The 22,182-nt window shown below is 43.2% G+C and overlaps 1 protein-coding gene across 5 annotated transcripts in view; it reads right to left on the bottom strand.

The window, feature by feature from the left end:
• The window catches only part of LOC115158136 (unconventional myosin-IXb), a 105,035-nt gene that overhangs the window by 39,979 nt on the left and 42,874 nt on the right, over positions 1 to 22,182 (bottom strand). For all 5 annotated transcript variants that reach the window (XM_029706715.1, XM_029706716.1, XM_029706717.1 and 2 more), the window contains exons 2-3: positions 21,032 to 21,938; positions 3,516 to 3,610 (exon numbers count right to left, since the gene is read on the bottom strand). In XM_029706715.1, coding sequence (XP_029562575.1) covers positions 3,516 to 3,610; positions 21,032 to 21,871 — 935 coding nt within the window. In that variant the 5' untranslated portion in view covers positions 21,872 to 21,938. The remainder of the gene's footprint in view (positions 1 to 3,515; positions 3,611 to 21,031; positions 21,939 to 22,182) is intronic.

Here is a 22,182-nt window from a genome sequence, read left to right on the forward strand (position 1 = left end):
TTCCTATTCTTATATTTTATAATTTCTTATTGGTGTTGCATTGTCAAGACGAAACATGCAAGTCAGCATTTCGTTGGATCATCCGTATCACGTACATATGACGAATAAAACTAGGTGACGTCAAAATGAGTGGTCTTGTACAAAACAAAGTCATCAGTGATCGGATCATCTCTAACCAATCACTGTATCAAAGCCAATGACTACTTTTCAAAACACCACTTTACCAACGTGTTTTCTGGCTCTGGCCCAACCCATTGGTCTCAGGGACCAATCAGATTGGTTAGAATGTGTTTTTGTTCTAAAAATCGTTGGGAGATTCAGACGCATTGCGGAGAAACTAACATCTATGCATGCACTCACTACTGTAAGTCGCTCTGGATTAGAGCGTCTGCTAAATGACTAAAATGTGTATGCAAATATGGCAGGCAAAAACCTGAGAAAAAAATCCAACCAAAATCTGAGGTTTGTAGTTTAAGTGATTGCCTTTCCAATATACAGAGTCTATGGGGTCATATTGCACTTCCTAAGGCTTCCACTAGATGTCAACAGTCTTTAGAACGTTGTTTCAGGCTTCTACTGTGAATGGGGAGCGAATAAGAGCCATTTTAGTCAGGTGTCTGGCAGTAGGCCATTGTTTTTGTCACGCGCACGGCCATGAGCACGAGCTCAGTTCTCTTTCCTTTATGAAGACAAAGGAATTGTCCAGTTGGAATATTTTTGAAGATTTATAATAAAAACATCCTAAAGATTGATTCTACACATCATTTGACATGTTTCTACAAACTGTAATAGAACTTTTTTGACTTTGTCTGGACTTTAGTGCGTGCGCCTTCTGCATTTGGAATAGTGAACCTAACGCGCGAACAAAATGGAGGTATTTGGACAAAGATTAACTTTATCGAACAAATGAACATTTATTGTGGAACTGGGATTCCTGGGAGTGCATTCCGATGAAGATTAAAGGTAGAGTGAATATTTATAATGCTAATTCTGACTTTTGTTGACTCCACAACATGGCGGGTATCTGTATGGCTTGTTTTGGTGACTGAGCGCTGTACTCGGATTATTGCAAAGTGTGCTTTCACCGTAAAGCTTTTTTGATATCTGACACAGCGGTTGCATTAAGGAGAAGTGTATCTTTAACCTGTTTGGGCTAGGGGGCAGTATTGAGAATTTTGGAAAAAATATGTGCCCATTTTTAACTGCCTCCTACACCAACTCAGAAGCTAGAATATGCATATTATTGTTCAGGTTTGGATAGAAAACACCCTAAAGTTTCTAAAACGGTTTGAATGGTGTCTGTGAGTATAACAGAACTCCTATGGCAGGCAAAAACCTGACAAGGTTTCATGCAGGAAGTACCCTGTCTGACAAGGAGTCGTGTGTCTTGCATCTGTTTATTGAAAAGTAAGGATCTTAGCTGTAACGTGACAATTCCCAGGGCTCCAATAGGTTCTCAGAACCCGGGAAAAACAGGAAGGATGACGAGGCAGCCTCAGGCTGAAACAGATTATCGCCTTTGGTAAGTGGCTGATCAGAGGACCATTGAATGAGGCGCGTGCACGATTCGCCCCCGTGGAGAAATTTCAGTCGGCTGTTTAGGCTCATTGCAGATTCCCGGTCGGAATATTATCGCTTTTCTACGAGATAAATGGCATAAAAATTGGTTTTAAACAGCGGTTGACATGCTTCGAAGTACGGTAATGGAATATTTAGACATTTTTTGTCACGCCATGCGCCATGCTCGTGACCGTGATGTAGCATTCTGATAGTGTCTAGAACTCACGAACAAAACGTCGCTGTTCGGATATAACGATGGATTAATTGGGACCAAACCTACATTTGTTATTGAAGTAGAAGTCCTGGCAGTGTATTCTGACGAAGAACAAGAAAAGGTAAGAACATTTTTCTTATAGGAAATGTGATTTTGGTGAAGGCTGAACTGGGTGGGTGTCTAAATAGCTAGCCCGTGATAACGGGCTATGTACTTAGAGTATTGCAAAATGTGCTTCATCCGAAAAGCTATTTTAAAATCGGACATATCGAGTGCATAGAGGAGTAATGTATCTATAATTCTTAAAATAATTGTTATGCTTTTTGTGAACGTTTATCGTGAGTAATTTAGCAAACTGTTAGTAAATTCCCCGGAAGTTTGCGGGGGGTATGCTTTTTCTGAACGTCACATGCTAATGTAAAAAGCTGGTTTTTGATATATATAGGAACTTGATTGAACAGACATGCATGTATTGTATAACATAATGTCCTAGGTGTGTCATCTGATGAAGATCATAAAAGGTTAGTGCTGCATTTAGCTGTGGTTTGGGTTTATGTGACATGATATGCTAGCTTGAAAAATGGGTGTCTGATTATTTCTGGCTGGGCACTCTCCTGACATAATCTAATGTTTTGCTTTCGTTGTAAAGCCTTTTTGAAATCGGACAGTGTGGTTAGATTAACGAGATTCTTGTCTTTAAATAGCTGTAAAATAGTCATATGTTTGAGAAATTGAAGTAATAGTATTTCAAACGATTCAAAAATCGCGCCACTGGATTGAAGTGGCTGTTACGTAGGTGGGACGAGTTCGTCCCACATGCGCCAGAGAGGTTAATTCTATGCATAACAGTTGTATATTTTATCAATGTTTATGATGAGTATTTCTGTAAATTGATGTGCTCATTCACCGGAAGTTTTGGAGACAAAACATTTCTGAACATTACATGCCAACGTAAAATGGGGTTTTTGGATATAAATATGAACTTTATCGAGCAAAACATACATGTATTGTGTAACATGAAGTCCTATGAGTGCCATCTGATGAAGATCAAAGGTTAGTGATTAATTTTAGCTGTATTTCTGGTTTTTGTGACACCTCTCCTTGAAAATGGCTGTGTGGTTTTTTTTGTCTAGGTGATGTCCTAACATAATCTAATGCTATGCTTTCGCTGTAAGGCCTTTTTGAAATCGGACACTGTGGTTGGATTAACGAGAAGTTTCTTTAAAATGGTGTATAATACTTGTATGTGTGAGAAATTTGAATTATGAGATTTTTGTTGTTTTGAATTTGGCGCTCTGCCATTTCCCTGGCTGTTGGCAAGTGGGATGCTACCGTCCCACATACCCCAGAGAGGTTAACTTGGGCCAGCAGGCTTCAAACAGAAACAACCTAAGACACAACTAACACACTTCTCACTAGCCTTGTATGGTATGATGGAAGTAACAGCCACTGTCTGCTGTCATGGAGGTTTCTGCTAGTCACATTACAGTTCTACTGAATTTCAATGGTAACTGCCTTGTGGCTGCCTTTGAGAGCCGGTGTGAGTGTGCTGATGTTGTTCGTGTTGAAGGGGCAGAGTATGGTGTGGGTGTGTGTGTTTTAAAGTTTTACAAACATTCTCAGGAACATCCACACAGGAGGAATGTAGTGTGTGTTTACCAGGTTACACAGACAGACATAGACAAGAGGATTGACTGTGTGTCATCACAACACACAGTGTGGGCCAGCGGTCAGTACTCACCCTCTCACCACCCCGCTCTCCAAGTAGTTGACCTGGATGAACTTCCCAAAGCGGCTGGAGTTGTTGTTGTGGGCCGTCTTGGCATTCCCAAACGCCTGGTAGAAAGAGACCGAGAGAGAGGTCGAGATGGTTACTTTCACTGTGTGGACCATAAAATGAGTCTAGTTAAGAAATAGGAATAAACTACACTTGTGCTAAAACTGGGGCTATTAGAAGCTGCCAATGTTTCTAACAACAGTCTGCTCAGAATGACAACACAGGGACCTCTGAGTCCAGAAGTCAACACTAAATGAAAACAGCAGCTGAGAGACGAGGGGGGACTCCTCACTCTCCCTCCCTGCCCCCTCCTTTCTTCTCTCTTGCAGAAGTCTAGGGGATGACACTAGTGAGATTGCCGAGGGTATGGGGAGACTGTTAGGTCTAGAAGCCTCCCCCCAGCCAGGGACACAAACCCAGCCCTGCCACCAGTCTGAATGGGGAGCCCTGTTCGCGCACACAGGCAACAAAAGGCAGCCACAGGGGAAGTTGAGTCAGTGCATTTTAAATAGGAGCCACATTGTACAGGGAGCAGTCTGAATTTGATACAGTGGTGGTTGAATAGATTTAGAGGGGAGGGGGTCCTCAAAGAGGGGGTAAGATTCCTTACAGTAAACCGTTGACCCATTTCCACTGTTCCAATAGACTGGCTGCCTGGGTATTATGCAGTCTTTACCTATTGCTCAATTTATGAGCAGAATTACACTCACTATATCAACTTAAGCTCCAGGATGAGCGCTGCTGGAAGAATAATAAACTACATTTTTTGAGGGCACAGAAAAGAGTTGGAACTTCATGAAAATAACTAAAACTTGAAGCAAATAGAGTGTAGAAGCAGGAGTTGACAGGGGGAGACGAAAAGTCTGTCTGAAATGTCGTCATCCGTGGCCAGGATTATGTGGTTTAACATGAACCTGTTAGACTCCTCTTTCCCAGGAGACTGCATCCTCATGCTAGTGTGTGTCAATGTCTGGTTGTGTGTGTGTCTGAATGTATGGTTGTGTGTGTTACTGGGGGGGGGGGCGATAACATTGACACAGGGCCAGGTTAAGGCACTGTCAGCTGGCATTGACCACCCATCCGTCTGAATGGTGCCTAGTGTTGTCAAACGGTTGTCCCAGGGTGAAGGCTAGCAGACCCTGGGAACGTTCCCCTGTGCCTCAGCCTCTCCGCCATGGAGGGAATGCTAAATGTGTCACAGCATCATTCACATTCAAACATCCCTCTATGCAGCCTTTGTGATTGGTTGAGAGGCACATCAGTTAAGAGGAAGTGGCTCAACGGCTTGGCTACCCAAGCAGAGTGAAATAAAGGCTGACCCCCCTTTTTGTTAAATGGAGAAAGAGGGGGTTAAGAGAAAGCAGATGAGAGAGAGAGAGAGCAAGGGGATTGGGGAACAGAGTGAGGAAAAGCAAAGGTAGAAGATCGAAAGAGGAAGAGAAAGGAGGGGGAGATGATTTTAAGATTCCACAGTGTTAAGCGAGAGTGTACACACACATTTAATATATGACGCCTGACTGTCTTGACTGGCTCCTTTTTCTAGTGTTCCCTGGCAGCCAGCCCCCCTGTATATTTCCACTACAGAAGCCCAATGCTCAGTTCCCCATTCAGTCCCTTAACGAGCCACCTCAGACTCTTACCACTTCTCCTTACTAATCACAGCCTTACACGCTCATCGTTAATGTACGGACAGGCATCTCAGAAGAAAGATCCTTGGTTTACATGACTGATATTTGTTTCCCAGTATCACCGCCAGGCTCTGACCTCACAACCACTTGGCTACATGCACAATAGATTCCTAAGCTGCTTATTACGACAAACATTTCCACATTCATAGGAAATGCATTGACAGTAACAAAATCAGGCTCTATCTGCATAACCTATAACTGGAGGTTGATATGTGATAGCACCAATACTGTAACACCACAACAACCAAATGGTACTTACAAGAATAAATGACAAAACACTAATGTAGGTCAGAGACACTATGGGACATTCAGAGATATATATACACACATAAGTATTCAGACCCTTTGCTATGAGACTCAAAATTGAGCTCAAGTGCATTCTGTTTCCATTGATCATCCTTGAGATGTTTCTACAACGTTTCCACCTGTGGTAAATTCAATGGATTGGACATGATTTGGAAAGGCACCCACCTGTCTATATAAGGTCCCACAGATGACCGTGCATATCAGAGCAAAAACCAAGCCATGAGGTCAAATGAATTGGCCATAGAGCTCCGAGACAGGATTGTGTCGAGGTACAGATCTGAAGAATGGTAGCAAAAAAAAAAATCTATACAGCATTGAAGGTCCCCAAGAACACAGTGGCCTCCATCATTCTTAAATGAAAGAAGTTTGGAAACACCAAGACACTTCCTAGAGCTGGCCACCCGGCCAAACCGAGCAATCGGGGGAGAAGGGCCTTGGTCAGGGAGGTGACCAAGAACATGATGCTCACTCTGACAGAGTGAGATGTGAGAACCTTCCAGAAGGACAACCATCTCATCAGCACTCTACCAATCAGGCCTTTATGGTAGAGTGGCCAGACAGAAGCCACTCCTCATTAAAAGGCACATGACACAACCTTGCTTGGAGTTTGCCAAAAGGCACCTAAAGGACTCTGCCCATGAGAAACAAGATTATCTGGTCTGATGAAACCAAGATTTTACTCTTTGGCCTGAATGTCAAGTGTCATGTCTGGAGGAAACCTGGCACCATCCCTACAATGAAGCATGGGTGGCAGCATCATGCTGTGGAGATGTTTGTCAGCGGCATGGACTGGGAGACTAGTCAGGAGAGGGAAAGATGAATGGAGAAAAGTACAGAGGGATCTTTGATGAAGTCCTGAGCACTCTGGAGCAGGTTCTCAGACTGGGACAAAGGTTCACCATCCAACAGGACAACGACCCTGAGCACACAGCCAAGACAACGCAGAAGTAGCTTCGGGACCAGTCTCTGAAAGTCCTTGAGTGGGCCAGCCAAAACCCGGACTTCAAACCGATCGAACATCCCTGGAAAAACCTGAAAATAGCTGTGCAGCAACACTCCCCATTCAACCTGACAGAGCTTGAGAGGATCTGCAGAGAAGAACGGGAGAAACTCGTCAAATACAGGTGTGCCAAGCTTGTAGCGTCAAACCCAAGAACGCGAGGCTGTAATTGCTGCCAAAGGTGCTTCAACAAAGTATTGCATAAAAGGGTCTAAATACTTATGTAAATGTGACATTTCAGTATTACATTAATACATTTGCAAAAATATATTTTATAAATTAATAAAAAGGTTTTGCTTTGTCATTATAGGGTACAGTGTGTAAATAGTTTTGCCCCCCATCAATTTCATCCATTTTAGAAAAAGGCTATAACGTAGCAAAATGTGGAAAAGGTCAAGGGGTTTGAAAGCCTGCATGTCTGCCCCCCCCCCCCCACACACACTCAACCAGTCCAAAGTCGACACACCTACTCTTTCAAGGGTTTTCCTTTATTTTTTACTATGTTCTATATTGTAGAATAATAGTGAAGACATCAACATTATGGAATCATGTAGTAACCAAATAAGTGTTAAACAAATCAAAAGATTGTATATTTGAGATTCTTCAAAGTAGCCACCCTTTGCATCGATGACACCTTTGCACACTCTTGGCATTCTCTCAACCAGCTTCACGAGGTAGTCACCTGGGAAGCCTTTCAATTAACAGGTGTGCCTTGTTAAAGTTAGTGGCTTTTCTTTCCTTCTTAATGAGTTTGAGCCAATCAGTTGTGTTGTGAAAAGGTAGGGTTGGGTATACTGAAGATGGTCTTTTACCAAATAGGGCTAACTCCACATTATGGCAAGAACAGCTCAACTAAGCAAAGAGAAACAACAGTCCATCATTACTTTAAGACATGAAGGTCAGTCAATCCAGAAAATTTAAAGAACTTTGAAAGGTTCTTTAAGTGCAGTCACACGCAAAAACCATCAAGCGATATGATGAAGCTGGCTCTCATGAAGACCGCCACAAGAAAGGAAGACCGAGTTACCTCTGCTGCAGAGGATAAGTTCATTAGAGTCACCAGCCTCAGAAATTGCAGCCCAAATAAATGCTTCAGAGTTCAAGTAACAGACACATCAACTGTTCAGAGACTGCGTGAATCCGGCCTTCATGGTCGAATTACTGCAACACCAATAAGAAGAGAGACTTGCTTGGGCCAAGAAACATGAACACTGGACATCAGACAGGTGGAAATTTGGTCCTTTGGTCTGAGGAGTCCAAATTTGAGATTTTTGGTTCCAACCACCGTGTATGTGAGACTCAAGAGTAGGTGAACGGATGATATCCGCATGTGTGGATCCCACCGTGAAACATTGAGGTGGTGGTGTGATGGTGCTTTGCTGGTGCCATGGTCTGTGATTTATTTAGAATTCAAAGCACACTTAACCAGCATGGCTACCACAGCATTCTGCAGCAATACGCCATCCCCATCTGGTTTGCGCTTAGTGGGACTATCCTTTGTTTTTCAACAGGACAATGACCCAACACACCTCCAGGCTGTGTAAGGGCTATTTGACCAAGAAGGAGAGTGATGAGTGCTGCATCAGATGACCTGGCCTCCACAAATTACCCGACCTCAACCCAATTGAGATGGTTTGGGAGGACCGCAGAGTGAAGGAAAAGCATTCCAGGTGAAGCTGGTTGAGACAATGCCAAGAGTGTGCAACGCTGTCATCAAGGAAAAGGGTGGCTACTTTGAAGAATCTCAAAATATATTTTGATATATTTAACACTTTTGGTTACTAAATGATTCCATATGTGTTATATCATAATGTTGACGTCGTCACTATTATTCTGAATGAGATGTGTCCAAACTTTTGACTGGTGGTAGTTAGTGAGTGAGTGAGTGAGCGAGCGAGCGAGCATGCGCACACACACACACACACACACACACACAACAAAATGTCCGCTCCCACAGAAGGTGCTCTGGTCAGAGGGTGCGCTCGCCCCCACCCGCCCCGAGACGCAGGCAAGGCAATGCCCCAAGCCCAAAGGGATTTTCCAAGGGCGGGAAAAACCAAGCATGGAAGCGAGCGTACTCATAACTACCAGGACCAGCACACACCACTCTCAGCATGAAACCAAATCAGAAAACATAATTGAAAAAGTAAATTATCCCTTCCCCACCCTCACCCCTGATTGGAGGACCTCAAACATTTATACTGTAGATAATTTTTCTAACACTCATCAATTCCACTCTTCAGACAGTCACAGATCAACCCATCTTTCACAATAAATCATAATTCTACAATTTTCTCTCGCAATGCATCCCTCCATTCTCCCATTGCGTCTCACTAGGGACCTCCATTTGCAACATTTCTGCCCAAATTGCTCCAAAAATAAACATTTTACCCAAAAACTAATGATATTTCCTACTGACTGGTCCTTTAAGTCCCCCAGCAATACAGTTTGCAGGTCCAACCACACCCAGATATTATGGCATAACCACCATTCCTGGACCTGACTCCTAAAACAAGCCACCGGTGGACAGTACCGCATGGCAGTCTGCACCAGTCTGACTGTTGAATACCCCATATACTGAGCATTCTTTTTGTTCCCAACCATTTGTAATTTTATGTGGCATAGTTGCCAACCCTCTTGACCGTATGTGAAACGAATACATTTTACGATTTATAAAAAAAAGTGATTAAGACATTTTTTATTTGTGGCAAACAAACGAATTCCTTTCTTTTTGTCTGTGGGACATTCAGAAGATAGTTAAATATAACTGCGCAACTTATCTTGTATGTTTGGCTTTGCTGCAGGTCATTTCTATGGCTAACCAGACAAAGGTCTCCAGGCACAGCTCAACTGAGCATCCAATCATTCATTTTGTTATGCAACTATGTGTTAGGCAGTGTTAGTGCTTAGAGAACATTGATGGGGATTCAGTACTGAAAGTGGCATGTGACAAGGGTCCCCCTGTTTGAATCACATCGAATTAGAATGATCAATTCTTACTCTGTGAATCACTATACATTGTGGGATATCATTGCACTGTAAAACTGTGCAGAAATCAATGCTGGAAAGAACAGCCCTATCTCAGATAAACACGTTAACAGAGCTTAGTAATCTTACAGACAAGCTGCACTCATTTGCCTTGAGTAGAAAATAAACAAAAAAGGGGTTGAATGCCAGCTCAGTGGAAATAAGAAAGAGATTTGATTGGAGAGGTCTCCGGTTAAATTGCTTAAACATGCATCTGCTCTACTGCAGTCAGAAGATGGCTAGCCACACATTAGTACAGGATCCAGTGTACTGGAGCCAGGCAGGGCTGCAGGGAGTCTCGCTCCAATGCCATGGTTCACCAGACTGGTCCAGGAGCCACACCCAGGGCACCATATCCAGATAGTCTGTGGTCAATTCCATGAATACTGTACAATTGGCCTGTTACATGAGAACCTGTGCTGGCAACTTGGAAAATAAGACACAGCCATTCATGTTCCTAACCGGTGAACAGAGTCAACTAGTATGGTGTGCAAGAATACAAATATGACCTCAAACATGAGCAAACAATCACATCCCTTGAGAGCTAGGCTAATTTGACATAGCAATTTGTCAGTCATCTACTGTGAGCTAGGCTAAGTAGCTGCTGATGAATGGCCAAAACAAAAGAACTGGTCTTACAGGAGCTGAGGCCATTGTGTGTCATGCCAGGGAGCCAGTTTCCCACACCACCAACCCACTGTAGTGCCACTGGGCATCCAGCCTAGCCAAATATAGCCAGGGAAGAGTGAAAACACAGGCAGGCTGGGAGATAAACAATAGGCACACAGAATGGCCGCGACTCCTCTATACTTCCTGAGCAACAATGTGGCATCTGTCGACACGCCTAGTGGGCCGATTGGCCAATGGCGAGGGGAGGCTCCTGCAGCTAGCTCTTCCTGTAGCATAAAACTGCTGCTTCCTGTTAGAGTCTGCAGTTTTAGCCCACTAATAAGAGGCTCCTGTCTCTGGGCTTGGAGACGGTGTGTGGCATGGGGTGGGTATGGTTGGTTAGACTGGCTCAGAGTCAGGTAGAGGTTAAAACTTGGCTTAACTCTGGGCTTTCTGCTAGGCTGGCCCATCAGCCAATCAAATCAATGAACCAACTAATTTGTATTATCCAAGAAGAGGTCACATTTGAGTTGTTCCAATCTACCAGCATTTGGCTGGTGGCTGTCGTTGATTTCCCACCCTGACATCAATATTGCATTTTAAAAGCCTGTAATATTTAATGAAGTAACCTTTAATATAGACATGGAAAATTCAATACATCAGATTTTGTATATGAATAAAGACTTGCCAAAGTACCAACATTCAGCCTTTTGTCCCTCTGTACACCCTCTGACTTCTAGGAAGATTTTCTCCCACTTAACCCAAACATGTTTCCAAGTTTACCATCATTGTAAAGACCTAGTTATTTTGTTGCTTTGACAGTCATTTATGAAGATTATTTTGTTGTTCTGCGTAATAAAACGCAACACGTAAAGTGTTGATCCCATGTTTCATGAGCTGAAATAAAATTCCCCAGAAATATCCCAGGCACACAAAAGTAGTTTCTCAACAAAAAAATAGCACAAATTTGAATACATCCCTGTTAGTGAGCATTTCTCCTTTATCAAGATAATCCATCCACCTGACAGGTGTGGCATATCAAGAAGCTGATTAAACAGCATGATCTACTAAAATGTGCAGTTTTTCACACAAGACAATGCCACAGATGTCTCAAGTTTTTAGGGAGCGTTCAAATGGCATGCTGACTGCAGGAATGTCCACCAGAGCTGTTGCCAGAGAATTGAATGTTCATTTCTCTACCATAAGCCACCTCTCCAACATTGTTTTAGAAAATTTGGCAGTATGTCCTTCCTGCCTCAAACGCAGACCACGTATATGGTGTCGTGTGGGTGAGAGTTTTGCTGATGTCAATGTTGTAAACAGAGTACCCCATTGTGGGCTGTGGGGTTATGGTATGTGCAGGTATAAGCTATGGACAACAAACACCGTTGCATTTTTTAAATGGCCATTTGAATGCACAGAAATACTGTGATGAGATCATGAGGCCCATTATCGTGCCATTCATCCACCGCCATCAACAATGTTTCAGCATGATAAAACACTGCCCCATGTCGCAAGGATCTGTAAACAATTCCCGGAAGCTGAAAATGTCCCAATTCTTCCATGGCCTGCCATTGAGCATGTTTGGGATGCTCTGGATTGACATGTATGACAACGTGTTCCAGTTACCACCAATATCCTGCAACTTCACACAGCCATTGAAGAGTGGGACAACATTCCACAATCAACAGTCTGATCAACTCTATGTGAAGGATATATGTCTCCCTGCATGAGACAAATGGTGGTCACACCAGATACTGACTGGTTTTCTGATCCATGCCCCTACCTTTAAATAATAAAAAGGTATCTGTAGCCAACAAATGCATATCTGTATTCCAAGTCATGTGAAATCAATAGATCAGGGCCAAATGTATTTATTTAGATAGACAGATTTTCTTATATGAACTAATTCAGATAAATCTTCGAAATTGTTGCATGTTGCTTTTATATATTTTTTAAATGTGATTAGTGACTCATTTCATTAATGATTACACAAAAACAAGCTTATCTGAAATGTAAACAGAGCACTAAGCGTACCGCAAGCTTTATTTTATTAAAGCCTTTCACATTTAATTTAGCTTGTGACATGCCAATTTTTGCTTTATAACTGTCACAGATGACCACAGGTTTAATTCTCAAAGGTTACTGCGAGAAAGTAGCAGTGATCTTAACAGAGCTCGATGCTTATTATGGGATGTATTATGTTAGGAAACCTGACATTTTGGATATAACGTTAATGACATGTTAGAGAAAGATCCCACTGAACGATTCAGAACATGAATAATCATATTTATCTTGGTAAAAAAGCCTTTTATAACATAAGTGACATTTCCTCACAAAAGCACATTTTCGGACACCCTATAAACCAAACATTCGCTAGCTAGCTAACCAACAACCATAATGGATTTGAAAGACAAAAAGTGCTCATTGTGCAAATGTTTGTTTTTAATAAACATTGAGATAAAATATAGTTGACATGTTGTCAACAATAAGCCAACTCAGTTGGTTTGCCCCATAGTTGCACACGAGTCAGTTTTGTTGCTAAGTTCATTAAGTTGAACTTCTGCTCCTTATGACAGAATGTTAAAATTAGGTGAAATCAAAAGTTACTCATTTCATGGAACGGCATATACATTAAGCCATAGAAATGTTTTTATGCAAAAACTTCACTCACAGACAGAGTAAAGATAAAGAAAGGGTGACAGTCTGGCTGGCTAAGGCTAGGTCTCAGACTGGAGGCTGAGGAGAGGAGCGGTGGTGGGTAGATGGCTAGCTTCCTGAGCCCAGGGCTGAATTCACACAGTGCTATTTGAGCTACAATGATGTCATGCAGTGACCAGCCCAGAGCAAAACCTGCAGGACTACAAACTCTCCTGCGGAGGGATAGGAACCTTTGCTGCACTCGACAAAAAACCCAACAATAAGTGTGCTCTTGCATGTTATATTACAAGATTAACTGAGTTGATCTGAAAGTCTAAGCTAATAATACTGGAGTGCCGTGAGAACACTGTCAGCACGCAGTATACTGTTTAGACTTGACTTGCAGATCTAGAGATGGTGTGTACTGATAATCACCCAGTGGTTATTCGCAGTAAAACAAACCTTCAATCTACTTCTCAGTGTCAAAAGTATGCAAGCCAAAAATACCTCAGAGTTTAAACGTTCTACTGCAATTGTTTATGTTCAAGTCTTAGCCCTGAAGTGAGAATACGACACCTGAATAAAAGAAAAAGGAGCAGCGACATCTTCCTGTATCAGGCTCTCTTTGTAAGAGGGAACAGTCTAAAATAGCTCTTCAAAGCACATGACAACACACAGGTGAAACACAGTGGTACCTGTATAACCAGTCGTGTGAACAAATCAAGTTTTAGAGCAGGCTTTCAGTTTGTGTACATTGGACAATCTGATGCAGGAGACTGCAAGGCCCTACAGAGGGTAGTGAGTACAGCCCAGTACGCACTACCTATCATCCAGGACCTGTCAGAGGAAGGCCCTAAAAATTGTCAAAGAAGCCAGCCACCAAAGTCAGTCTGTTCTGTTGCCGCACGGAAAGAGGTACCGGAGTGCCAAGTTTAGGACCAAAAGGCCCCTGAACAGCGTCTACCCCAAAGCCATAAGATTGCTGAACAGTTCATGAAACAGCTACCCGGACTTTTTGCTTTTCACCTACATGTACATATTACTTCAAATCAATCACCTAACCAAACCAAAATGTAGATATTAGCTCAAATCACCCAACTACCTCGTACTCCAGTACAGGGGTCCCCAAACCTTTTCACTCTAAGCCCCCATTCCAGCATTAGGGAACATCCACCCCCACACGTCTATATTTCTATGGGCACAAGCACTGTTCATGACAAACTATTCTCACCCTTCTTGTTGGAGAGAATTTTGCAGCTAATTTTCTATAAAAATGTTGCCATGTTTAGTGTATACATATGATATGAGTGACAAAAAAAATAATCTAAATCTATGGGCTAAAAACCTTTGTCTCAGGCTGTTGGCAGTAGGTGCACCCGATTCAACTGCCCTGCGCCAGGTAGGCAAACCGTGTCTGCAGTAACATAGCCGGCATAAAAGAAAGCTACAGCAAAGTTGATAGTGTGAGATTTCAAAATCATGACTAGACAGACTGTCAACGAATACAGCAAAGAGCTGCTGATTCATGACTGAGTTCACTTTGTATTCAACACTTTTATAAGCCATAAAATGTGTGTTCTTCCCATTTCCACTTAGTGCTACAACATGCACTGCAACAGTACCAAATGAATAGGAAAGTACATCTATAGGCTTGCGTTGTTGCTGTTGTTAGCGGCTTGGGTCTTTCTTAATAGCAAGGAATATTTCACTTTCTCTGTTCATAGGAATAACATGAATTTGTGTACGAGGCAGAAATAATGCGGTGCAACTTGAGTTTGGCCATCAGCTGGAAGGCCGTGTCCCTTGTTGGTCAGAGTCAGTGGAGGAAAGCTAAGGGATGTTGAGAGGCAGACCACTGCTGCCCTCTCCCTCAGCTGAGACTGACCATCAGATGCAGGAACAATCAGCCCAGTAAAATAAAAAGCTAATTATTTCAAATGTATGCTACCTCAGCTGTGCTTCACAAGTAATACAACAGATCTATTACAGGTGTGATCATATAGCCTACCTTACATTTTGAAATATATCATGAAAAAAAATAATGTATTTGGCCTATAGCTCACTGCACAAACCTAATTGCTAAAAAATAAAAACACGTTTCCCTTTACTGTGGCAATTGTGATCGAATCAATGTAATATTAGCCAGTTTCAATGCAACATACCAAAACAAACTGCAAGAGATTTTGTTGTCGGCAGAATGCATCGGAGTAGGATTCTACTGCATTGACACACTACTCTATACAGACCGGTGCGGCAAAAACAGCCAGAGCTACAGTAGGATTACATGCAAATAGACCATTGCCATATATAGTGAGGGGGAAAATTATTTGGTCTCCTGCTGATTTTGTATGTTAGCCCACTGACAAAGAAATGATCAGTCTATCATTTTAAATGGTAGGTTTATTTGAACAGTGAGACAGAATAACAAAAAAATCCAGAAAAACACATGTCAAAAATGTTCTACATCGATTTGCATTTTAATGAGGGAAATAAGTATTTGACCCCCTCTCAATCAGAAAGATTTCTGGCTCCCAGGTGTCTTTTATACAGGTTACGAGCTGAGATTAGATCAAGGCAGCTGGGACCATAGTCACCAAGAAAACAATTGGTAACACACTACGCCGTGAAGGACTGAAATCCTGCAGGGCCCGCAAGGTCCCCCTGCTCAAGAAAGCACATATACATGCCCGTCTGAAGTTTGCCAATGAACATCTGAATGATTCAGAGGACAACTGGGTGAAAGTGTTGTGGTCGGATGAGACCAAAATGGAGCTCTTTGGCATCAACTCAACTCGCCGTGTTTGGAGGAGGAGGAATGCCCCTCACTGTATGGATGTGCCATTTACTTTGAACTGGACTCTGTTTAAAGCATGAGCAGTCATGACTAGATGGGCTTGTTTGAGATCAAAGCAAGAGCTGCATGTAGCCACATGTGCACATAGTTCATATCCTTTGCTAGATAGTGAGTTATTAGCCCAGTTATTTTGTCAGCAATAGGGGAGGATTGCTTCCTACAAGAGCACAAAACATGTACTTTTCTAGACATCTTTGAATAAGCTAAGTAGCCAGTAGGCAGAGGGTAGCATAATTTGTCTGATTCTCTGTAATAATGTTATGGGAATAATAATGATTTTTTTAAATTGTAATGTGGTTTCTTGCATCACGCAACACAACCTTTTCATTCACCTCCTTGTCTGAAGGACAAGTAGATAAACAGGTTTATGTCAAGCCCTGCATGTTTTTTTTTTCAAAAGTCTCATGGAATGTAGTCCTACATTGAACACCACACATTGGCTGCTACTGTAGGCTGAATGATAGAACAGCTATTTCCATGTTAAAATGTTATGGGATGCATTTTCTCCATTGTTTGATGGCAGCCAATCTGGTAGGCCTACATTACGATCAAATAGCCACATTAGCCTACATGTCCACTTAAAAATAACTTAAAAAGGGTAGAGCCTCAGTGTTCACAGAAAACACGCACTGGAAGTTGCCCAGAATTTTCACAACGTTCAAGTTTGCGCTCAGCAGACCTGAAATCTGCTCAGTGCCAGAGAAAATTAGAGGGAGCATTGTTTCACGGTAAAGTCTAAAGTTGTATTCGGCTAATGTGACAAATCCACATTTTTTTTTGAAGTTCAGATTAACTCAGAGGCTGTTGCGTAGTCGAGCAAATCCAATTTTATTTGTCACATGCTTCATACCTAACAGGTGTAGACTAACAGTGAAATGCTTACAGGACCTTCCCAACAATGCAGAAAAAGAGAAAACGGCAGAATAAAAAAAAGAAAAGGAATAAATAAACAATGTGTAATGATAAATTGGCTATATACACACACAGGGTACCAGTACGGAGTCGATGTGCTGGGGGACGAGGTAGTTATGTACATATAGGTAGGGATAAAGTGACTGGGCAACGGGATAGCGGTAAATGATTGAGTTGTGTTCAAGAGGTAAATGTTGAATGCTGTCTGAACGCTAAGGTAGTCCACAAGGCACACTGTAGTTTAAAGAGTCACGCTACACGCCAATGATCTCACCTCATCAAAATGCAACCAAAGCTGAAGAGATTCCTCATAGCCCAGACAGAGAGAAAACACAGTTCACTTTTTACCCATTCTAACTTGGACTGCCTCCAAGAACAAAAGAGCCAATGCAACCAAATGCCAAAATGTAAAGATTGAAAGCAACCTCATATTTAAGTCATTAGTTGGAATTGGACTCGTTGGAAGAGGAAACGGCAAAACTTGTCTGAAAAACAGGAATAAGAATATAACTTCTAAGATATTACATCCTCTGTAAAATGCAATTTCATGTCAGCCATCATGTGGGCTTGTTGCAGAACGTTTGCTATGCCTTCTAAAAAACCTTGCAGAGCCTTCTGCAAGAGCAAGAGGAAACGTGTGTGGGTGTGTGTGTGTGCGCGCGCAGGTCTGTGTGCTTTACCGAAGGGCTGGTAAGGCTGTTACGGAGGAGCCAGGATAGAGCATCTGGTCCTGGCTCAGTCCTGCAGGAATTGGGTCTTGGTTGTTTCACAGGCCAGTCTAAGTCTGCCCGTCAGACCACAGGCCTGGGGAAGCCGCAGGGCAGTCTGGAGCAGAGAGACAGAACCAGCCTCATCCAGCCTGCCAAAGTAACAAGGACTGCTGATTGAGGGGAAAATCTCCAGTTCTCTCCAACCAAAGCCTTGGGACCATCTATTCATCTTGCTGCTGCCTTAGAACATTGCGCAGTGACTAGTCTCTCCTGTAAAAGGATCATGATGAGGCATTGCAGAGAGCTGAAAGTTTGACAGATAGTATGCCAGATACTGTATTCTATTCTGCCCACTCTGCAGTGCAGTAAATTGACCAGACCAGTTGACATTTACACAGAAATACTGCCATTCTAGTGTGAAACCAGAATGAACACTGTTCGAATTCAAGGGGGTCTGAGAATTTAATACCGATAAGTTACAATGCTGCATTTACTTCCAATAAACTGCATTCCTCCTGAGGCCTTTGACAGTTTATGACCTATTTTTAGCCACATTACTGAGGAATAAAAACAGATGTGAGAGGGATTTGCTACCATATTAGAACTGGGGCCCATTAGTTACAAACACCAAAGCAGCCCTCGCTCCACACTCATTTACAATCAATGACCAGTGTGTGTGATATCTGGGTTAGACATTTGGCAATTCTGCTGAGTTGTGTGTCTCTAATCTAACCCAGAACCCTATACCAACTGAGCCACACAGGACCGTTGATCTGAGCGTGTGTTAAACGCAGGGCTTGGAGTTCTGCTAGCTGGTATGTGGGGCGCAGAAGTCTAAAGCACTGCATCTCAGTGCTAGAGGCGTCACTACAGACCCTGGTTTGATTCCAGGCCGAATCACAACCGGACGTGATTGGGAGTCCCATAGGGCGGCGCACAATTGGCCCAGTGTCGTCTCGGTTAGGGTTTGGCCGGGGTAGGCCGTCATTGGAAATAAGAATTTGTTCTTAACTGACTTGCCTAGTTAAATAGAAATGTGTGTTGGGATGTCCAGGTGGACTCAGAGGTGACATGGTGCCTGGGGCCCAGAGAAGAGCATGCCTGTCCTCCTGTGATCACTGACTGACTCAGCCCGATTACCATCTCTAACAGGAAGTGCTTCATAACGTCACATGACCAGGGGCCCAGAGTTCACTGACAACACATGACTCACACGGAACCCAAACCGGCTGCGCTCGTGCGCCATCGTGTGTAAATGTATTTTGTCCCCCTACACCAAACGCGATCATGACACGCAGGTTAAAATATCAAAAACTCTGAACCAATTACATTAATTTGGGGACAGGTCGAAAAGCATTAAACATGAATGGCAATTTAGCTAGCTAGCTTGCACCTGCTAGCTAATTTGTCCTATTAAGCTAGCTTGCTGTTGCTAACTAATTTGTCCTGAGATATAAAACATTGAGTTGTTATTTTACCTGAAATGCACAAGGTCCTCTACTCCGACAATTAATCCACACATAAAAAACTGTCAACCGAATCGTTTCTAGTCATCTCTCCTCCCGGGCTTTTTCTTAATTGAACTTATATGGTGATTGGCATCTAAACTTTCATAGAATTATCACGACAACCGACACAGTTCATCTTTCAATCACCCACGTGGGTATAACCAATGAGGAGATGGCACGTGGGTACCTGCTTCTATAAACCAATGAGGAGATGGAAGAGGCAGGACTTGCAGCGTGATCTACGTCACAAATAGAACTGACTTCTATTTTAGCCCTTGGCAACGCAGATGCCCGTTGGCGCACGCGAGCAGTGTGGGTGCAATGATCGAATAATATAGATCTCTAAATTTAATAATATAGATCTCTAAACGCACACGACACGAGCGGTGTAGTCAGCCTGTCAGGCCACAGGTCAAATAGGCTACATCCCGCAGTGTTAAGATCATAACTACAATCCTACTTGTGATGTAAAAAAAGTAAACAACTCAGTCACCTGATCCAAAACACTGATGATTCACAGGCACACACAATTTGCTCAATGCGGATTGTTGTTCCCTTGTTGCAACTTGTATTGCAACTTGCAACTTGTATTATAGTAGGCCTAAACTTGATTGATTCAAATTTTTCCAATTATAGGTAATGAATGGTAGCCATTGTTCTGCAATAACGTGAGTGATCCAATTAGAATGTACAATTTGATTTTGCTCTAGACCACAAGATGGAACATTATAATGAACCACATGGGAGCTCTAAGTTAATCAGAGATATTCTAAAGCTGGTGTCTAGAAAGTATTTCCATGAGCTTTCCTTTAGGGGGTCTGTTCAACATAACTGACAATGACTCCTGGTCAAGGGCCTGATCGTCGCTCTATTCTCACATGACATGACTCATTGATATGCAACAGAGGGGGTATATCACAAAGCAGGATCACTGAGCAAAAACATTCAGATATAGCAGCTTGTCATCTTCCAGAAAGCCAAAGTTGAATGCGTAAACATCATATAATTTAAGTAAATCTTTCTTCAGGACATAGAACATTTGGAGTTGTTTGAGAATATTTAGAAACATTTTGTAAAGGGTTAAACTGATGCTTGGGATAATATCTCCACATCTTCTTTCATTTCTTCCTTTTGCACACATCTACACCAGCCTCAGATCCTCTTTCAGGTCACATGACGGACGACTAACAGATCTCCAACTCCTGGCTCAAGGAAAACACATTTGACAAAGGGTGCATCTCAAAAGTCCTCTTCTCTGGAAGGACTAGGTTTGATGCTCTTCAATAATATGCATGTGGACAGAGTGCAGGCTCATGCATCTTCCATGCATCATGACAAGATTAGTCACCTGTGAAGAGGAATCATCTGCCTTGGGAATGAGATCTCAGCTAAAAACATTTCACATTGGGTTTAATTCCCTGCTAACCTTGACTGAGACTGGACAAATAATGGGGAATGAGTGTTCACATACACATTTTTACATTTAAAAAAAAAAAAAAAAAAATGTTTTAGTCATTTAGCAGACGCTCTTATCCAGAGCGACTTACAGTAGTGAATGCATACATTTCATACATTTGGTTTTTTTGTACTGGCCCCCCGTGGGAATCGAACCCACAACCCTGGCGTTGCACACACCATACTGGCGTTGCAAACACCATGCTCTACCAACTGAGCCGGACAGACAAAGTGAGTCAGAAACACACATCCTTAGCCCCATTGCAACCACACAGACATCCTGCTAGACGAGGTGTGATACTAGGCATGAGCTCCAACTTCATTGCACATTAGTGATTGGATAAAAAAAATAAGATACTGTTACCGATCACAATATTTTTGGGGGACGATATTATATCACAATATTTGTTTACTTGCTAGGTAGTGTTAGCTAGCGCTAGTCGGCTCTACCTGCGACAAAACTCCGGTATTTTCATCCTATAGCCTTTCGCCATCTTTTTAAATAGTGAGCCAACATGTTTTCAGCCCTTTTATTTCCATGATGTATCAAAACAAAATGTTCTAATGCTATCTTGTCGCTCTGCAGCAGACATAGCCTTTAGTGAGCAAAATGTTTGGAACATCAAATAAAAAAATCTGTATCGAATCGCAATACATATAGAATGGTGAGAATTGTAGTACATATGTGGCACCTAAGTATCACAATATCATCGTATCGTGAGGTCCCTGGCAATTCCCAGCCCTATTGCACATGCGTACAAAAAGTCTTACCTCCAGCACAGGCCCAGCACCCAGGATGGTCCTCTCCACTCCACTGGCGTAGCCCTTCTGGCTGAGGGCCGTCAGACAGTGGATGAGGAAGTTGGTGCTCTGCGTCTTCCCTGAGCCGCTCTCCCCAGAGATAACGATGCACTGGTTTACCCTCTTTCTTAGCATGGCGTAGTAGGCCACGTCCGCGATGGCAAAGATGTGCGGCTCCAGTTTCCCCAGCTGGTGGTTCTCGTACATCTTGACGTACTTGGGGTTGTAGATGGGTAGGAACTTGAAGGGGTTGATGGCAATGAGGATAGATCCGGCGTAGGTGTAGATCTTTTTCTTGTGGAAGCGGTTGCGCAGGTTATCCAGGATGCTGCTCTCATTGAGCACCGGGAGGTTACACAGGTCATTAAAGTCCTCCTGGCGTGGGGGGAGGAAGCCTCTGGCCGCCAACCTCTGTGCCTCCTGCTCCTTGCAGAGGGCGGGAAGGTGGACGTAGTGGATGGTGCCGTCGCGGTTCCTCTCCTGGAGGACGAAGTAGAAGCCCTCGCTCTGGGGGTGCTGCTCCTGGGCCTTGCGAGGCCACAGCAGGACCCTCTGGACGGGGAGGTCCCCCGACTCCAGCACCCACTCCTCCCCGCCGCACTCCTTCACCTCGGCCAGCACGTAGAGGCGCTGTGGGTCCACACCCAGGGCCGAGGCTGCGTCCTGGATGACTGAGGCAGCCGTGGCCTCCTTGGGCACCTTGAGGGAACAGCAAGGTGGGCAGTCCGCTGAGAGCCGTGGGTAAACCTGCAGGATGTAGGCCCGTCCATCTTTGCTAGCTGCTCCACCTTCACCATCATTGACACTCATTCTGGGGCAGGTGTAGTCGCCTCAGCATGCCGTCCGCACTGCCTTCTGTTCTCTCACCACCCAGCACCTGGGGAGCACAGGAAGAAAATTGTGTTCAGAGACAGTTTTACATTGAAGCTCATATGGTGAAAAAAAACTGAAGCTGACAAAGCAACAAGAGCTGTGGTGCAAACGGTTAGCCACATCTATGTTAAGTGCCAAACGACCCTGTGTGGGATAAAGTCATCAATTAAGAATAGTTTAATTTAGGCTAAATGAAAGACATTGAGCTATTCCAGATTGTGGAAGTTTCCCATTGCAGCCTCGCAAAA

This window comes from Salmo trutta, chromosome 22 (assembly GCF_901001165.1).
Source record: "Salmo trutta chromosome 22, fSalTru1.1, whole genome shotgun sequence".
In the NCBI taxonomy this organism is placed as follows: Eukaryota; Metazoa; Chordata; class Actinopteri; order Salmoniformes; family Salmonidae; genus Salmo; species Salmo trutta.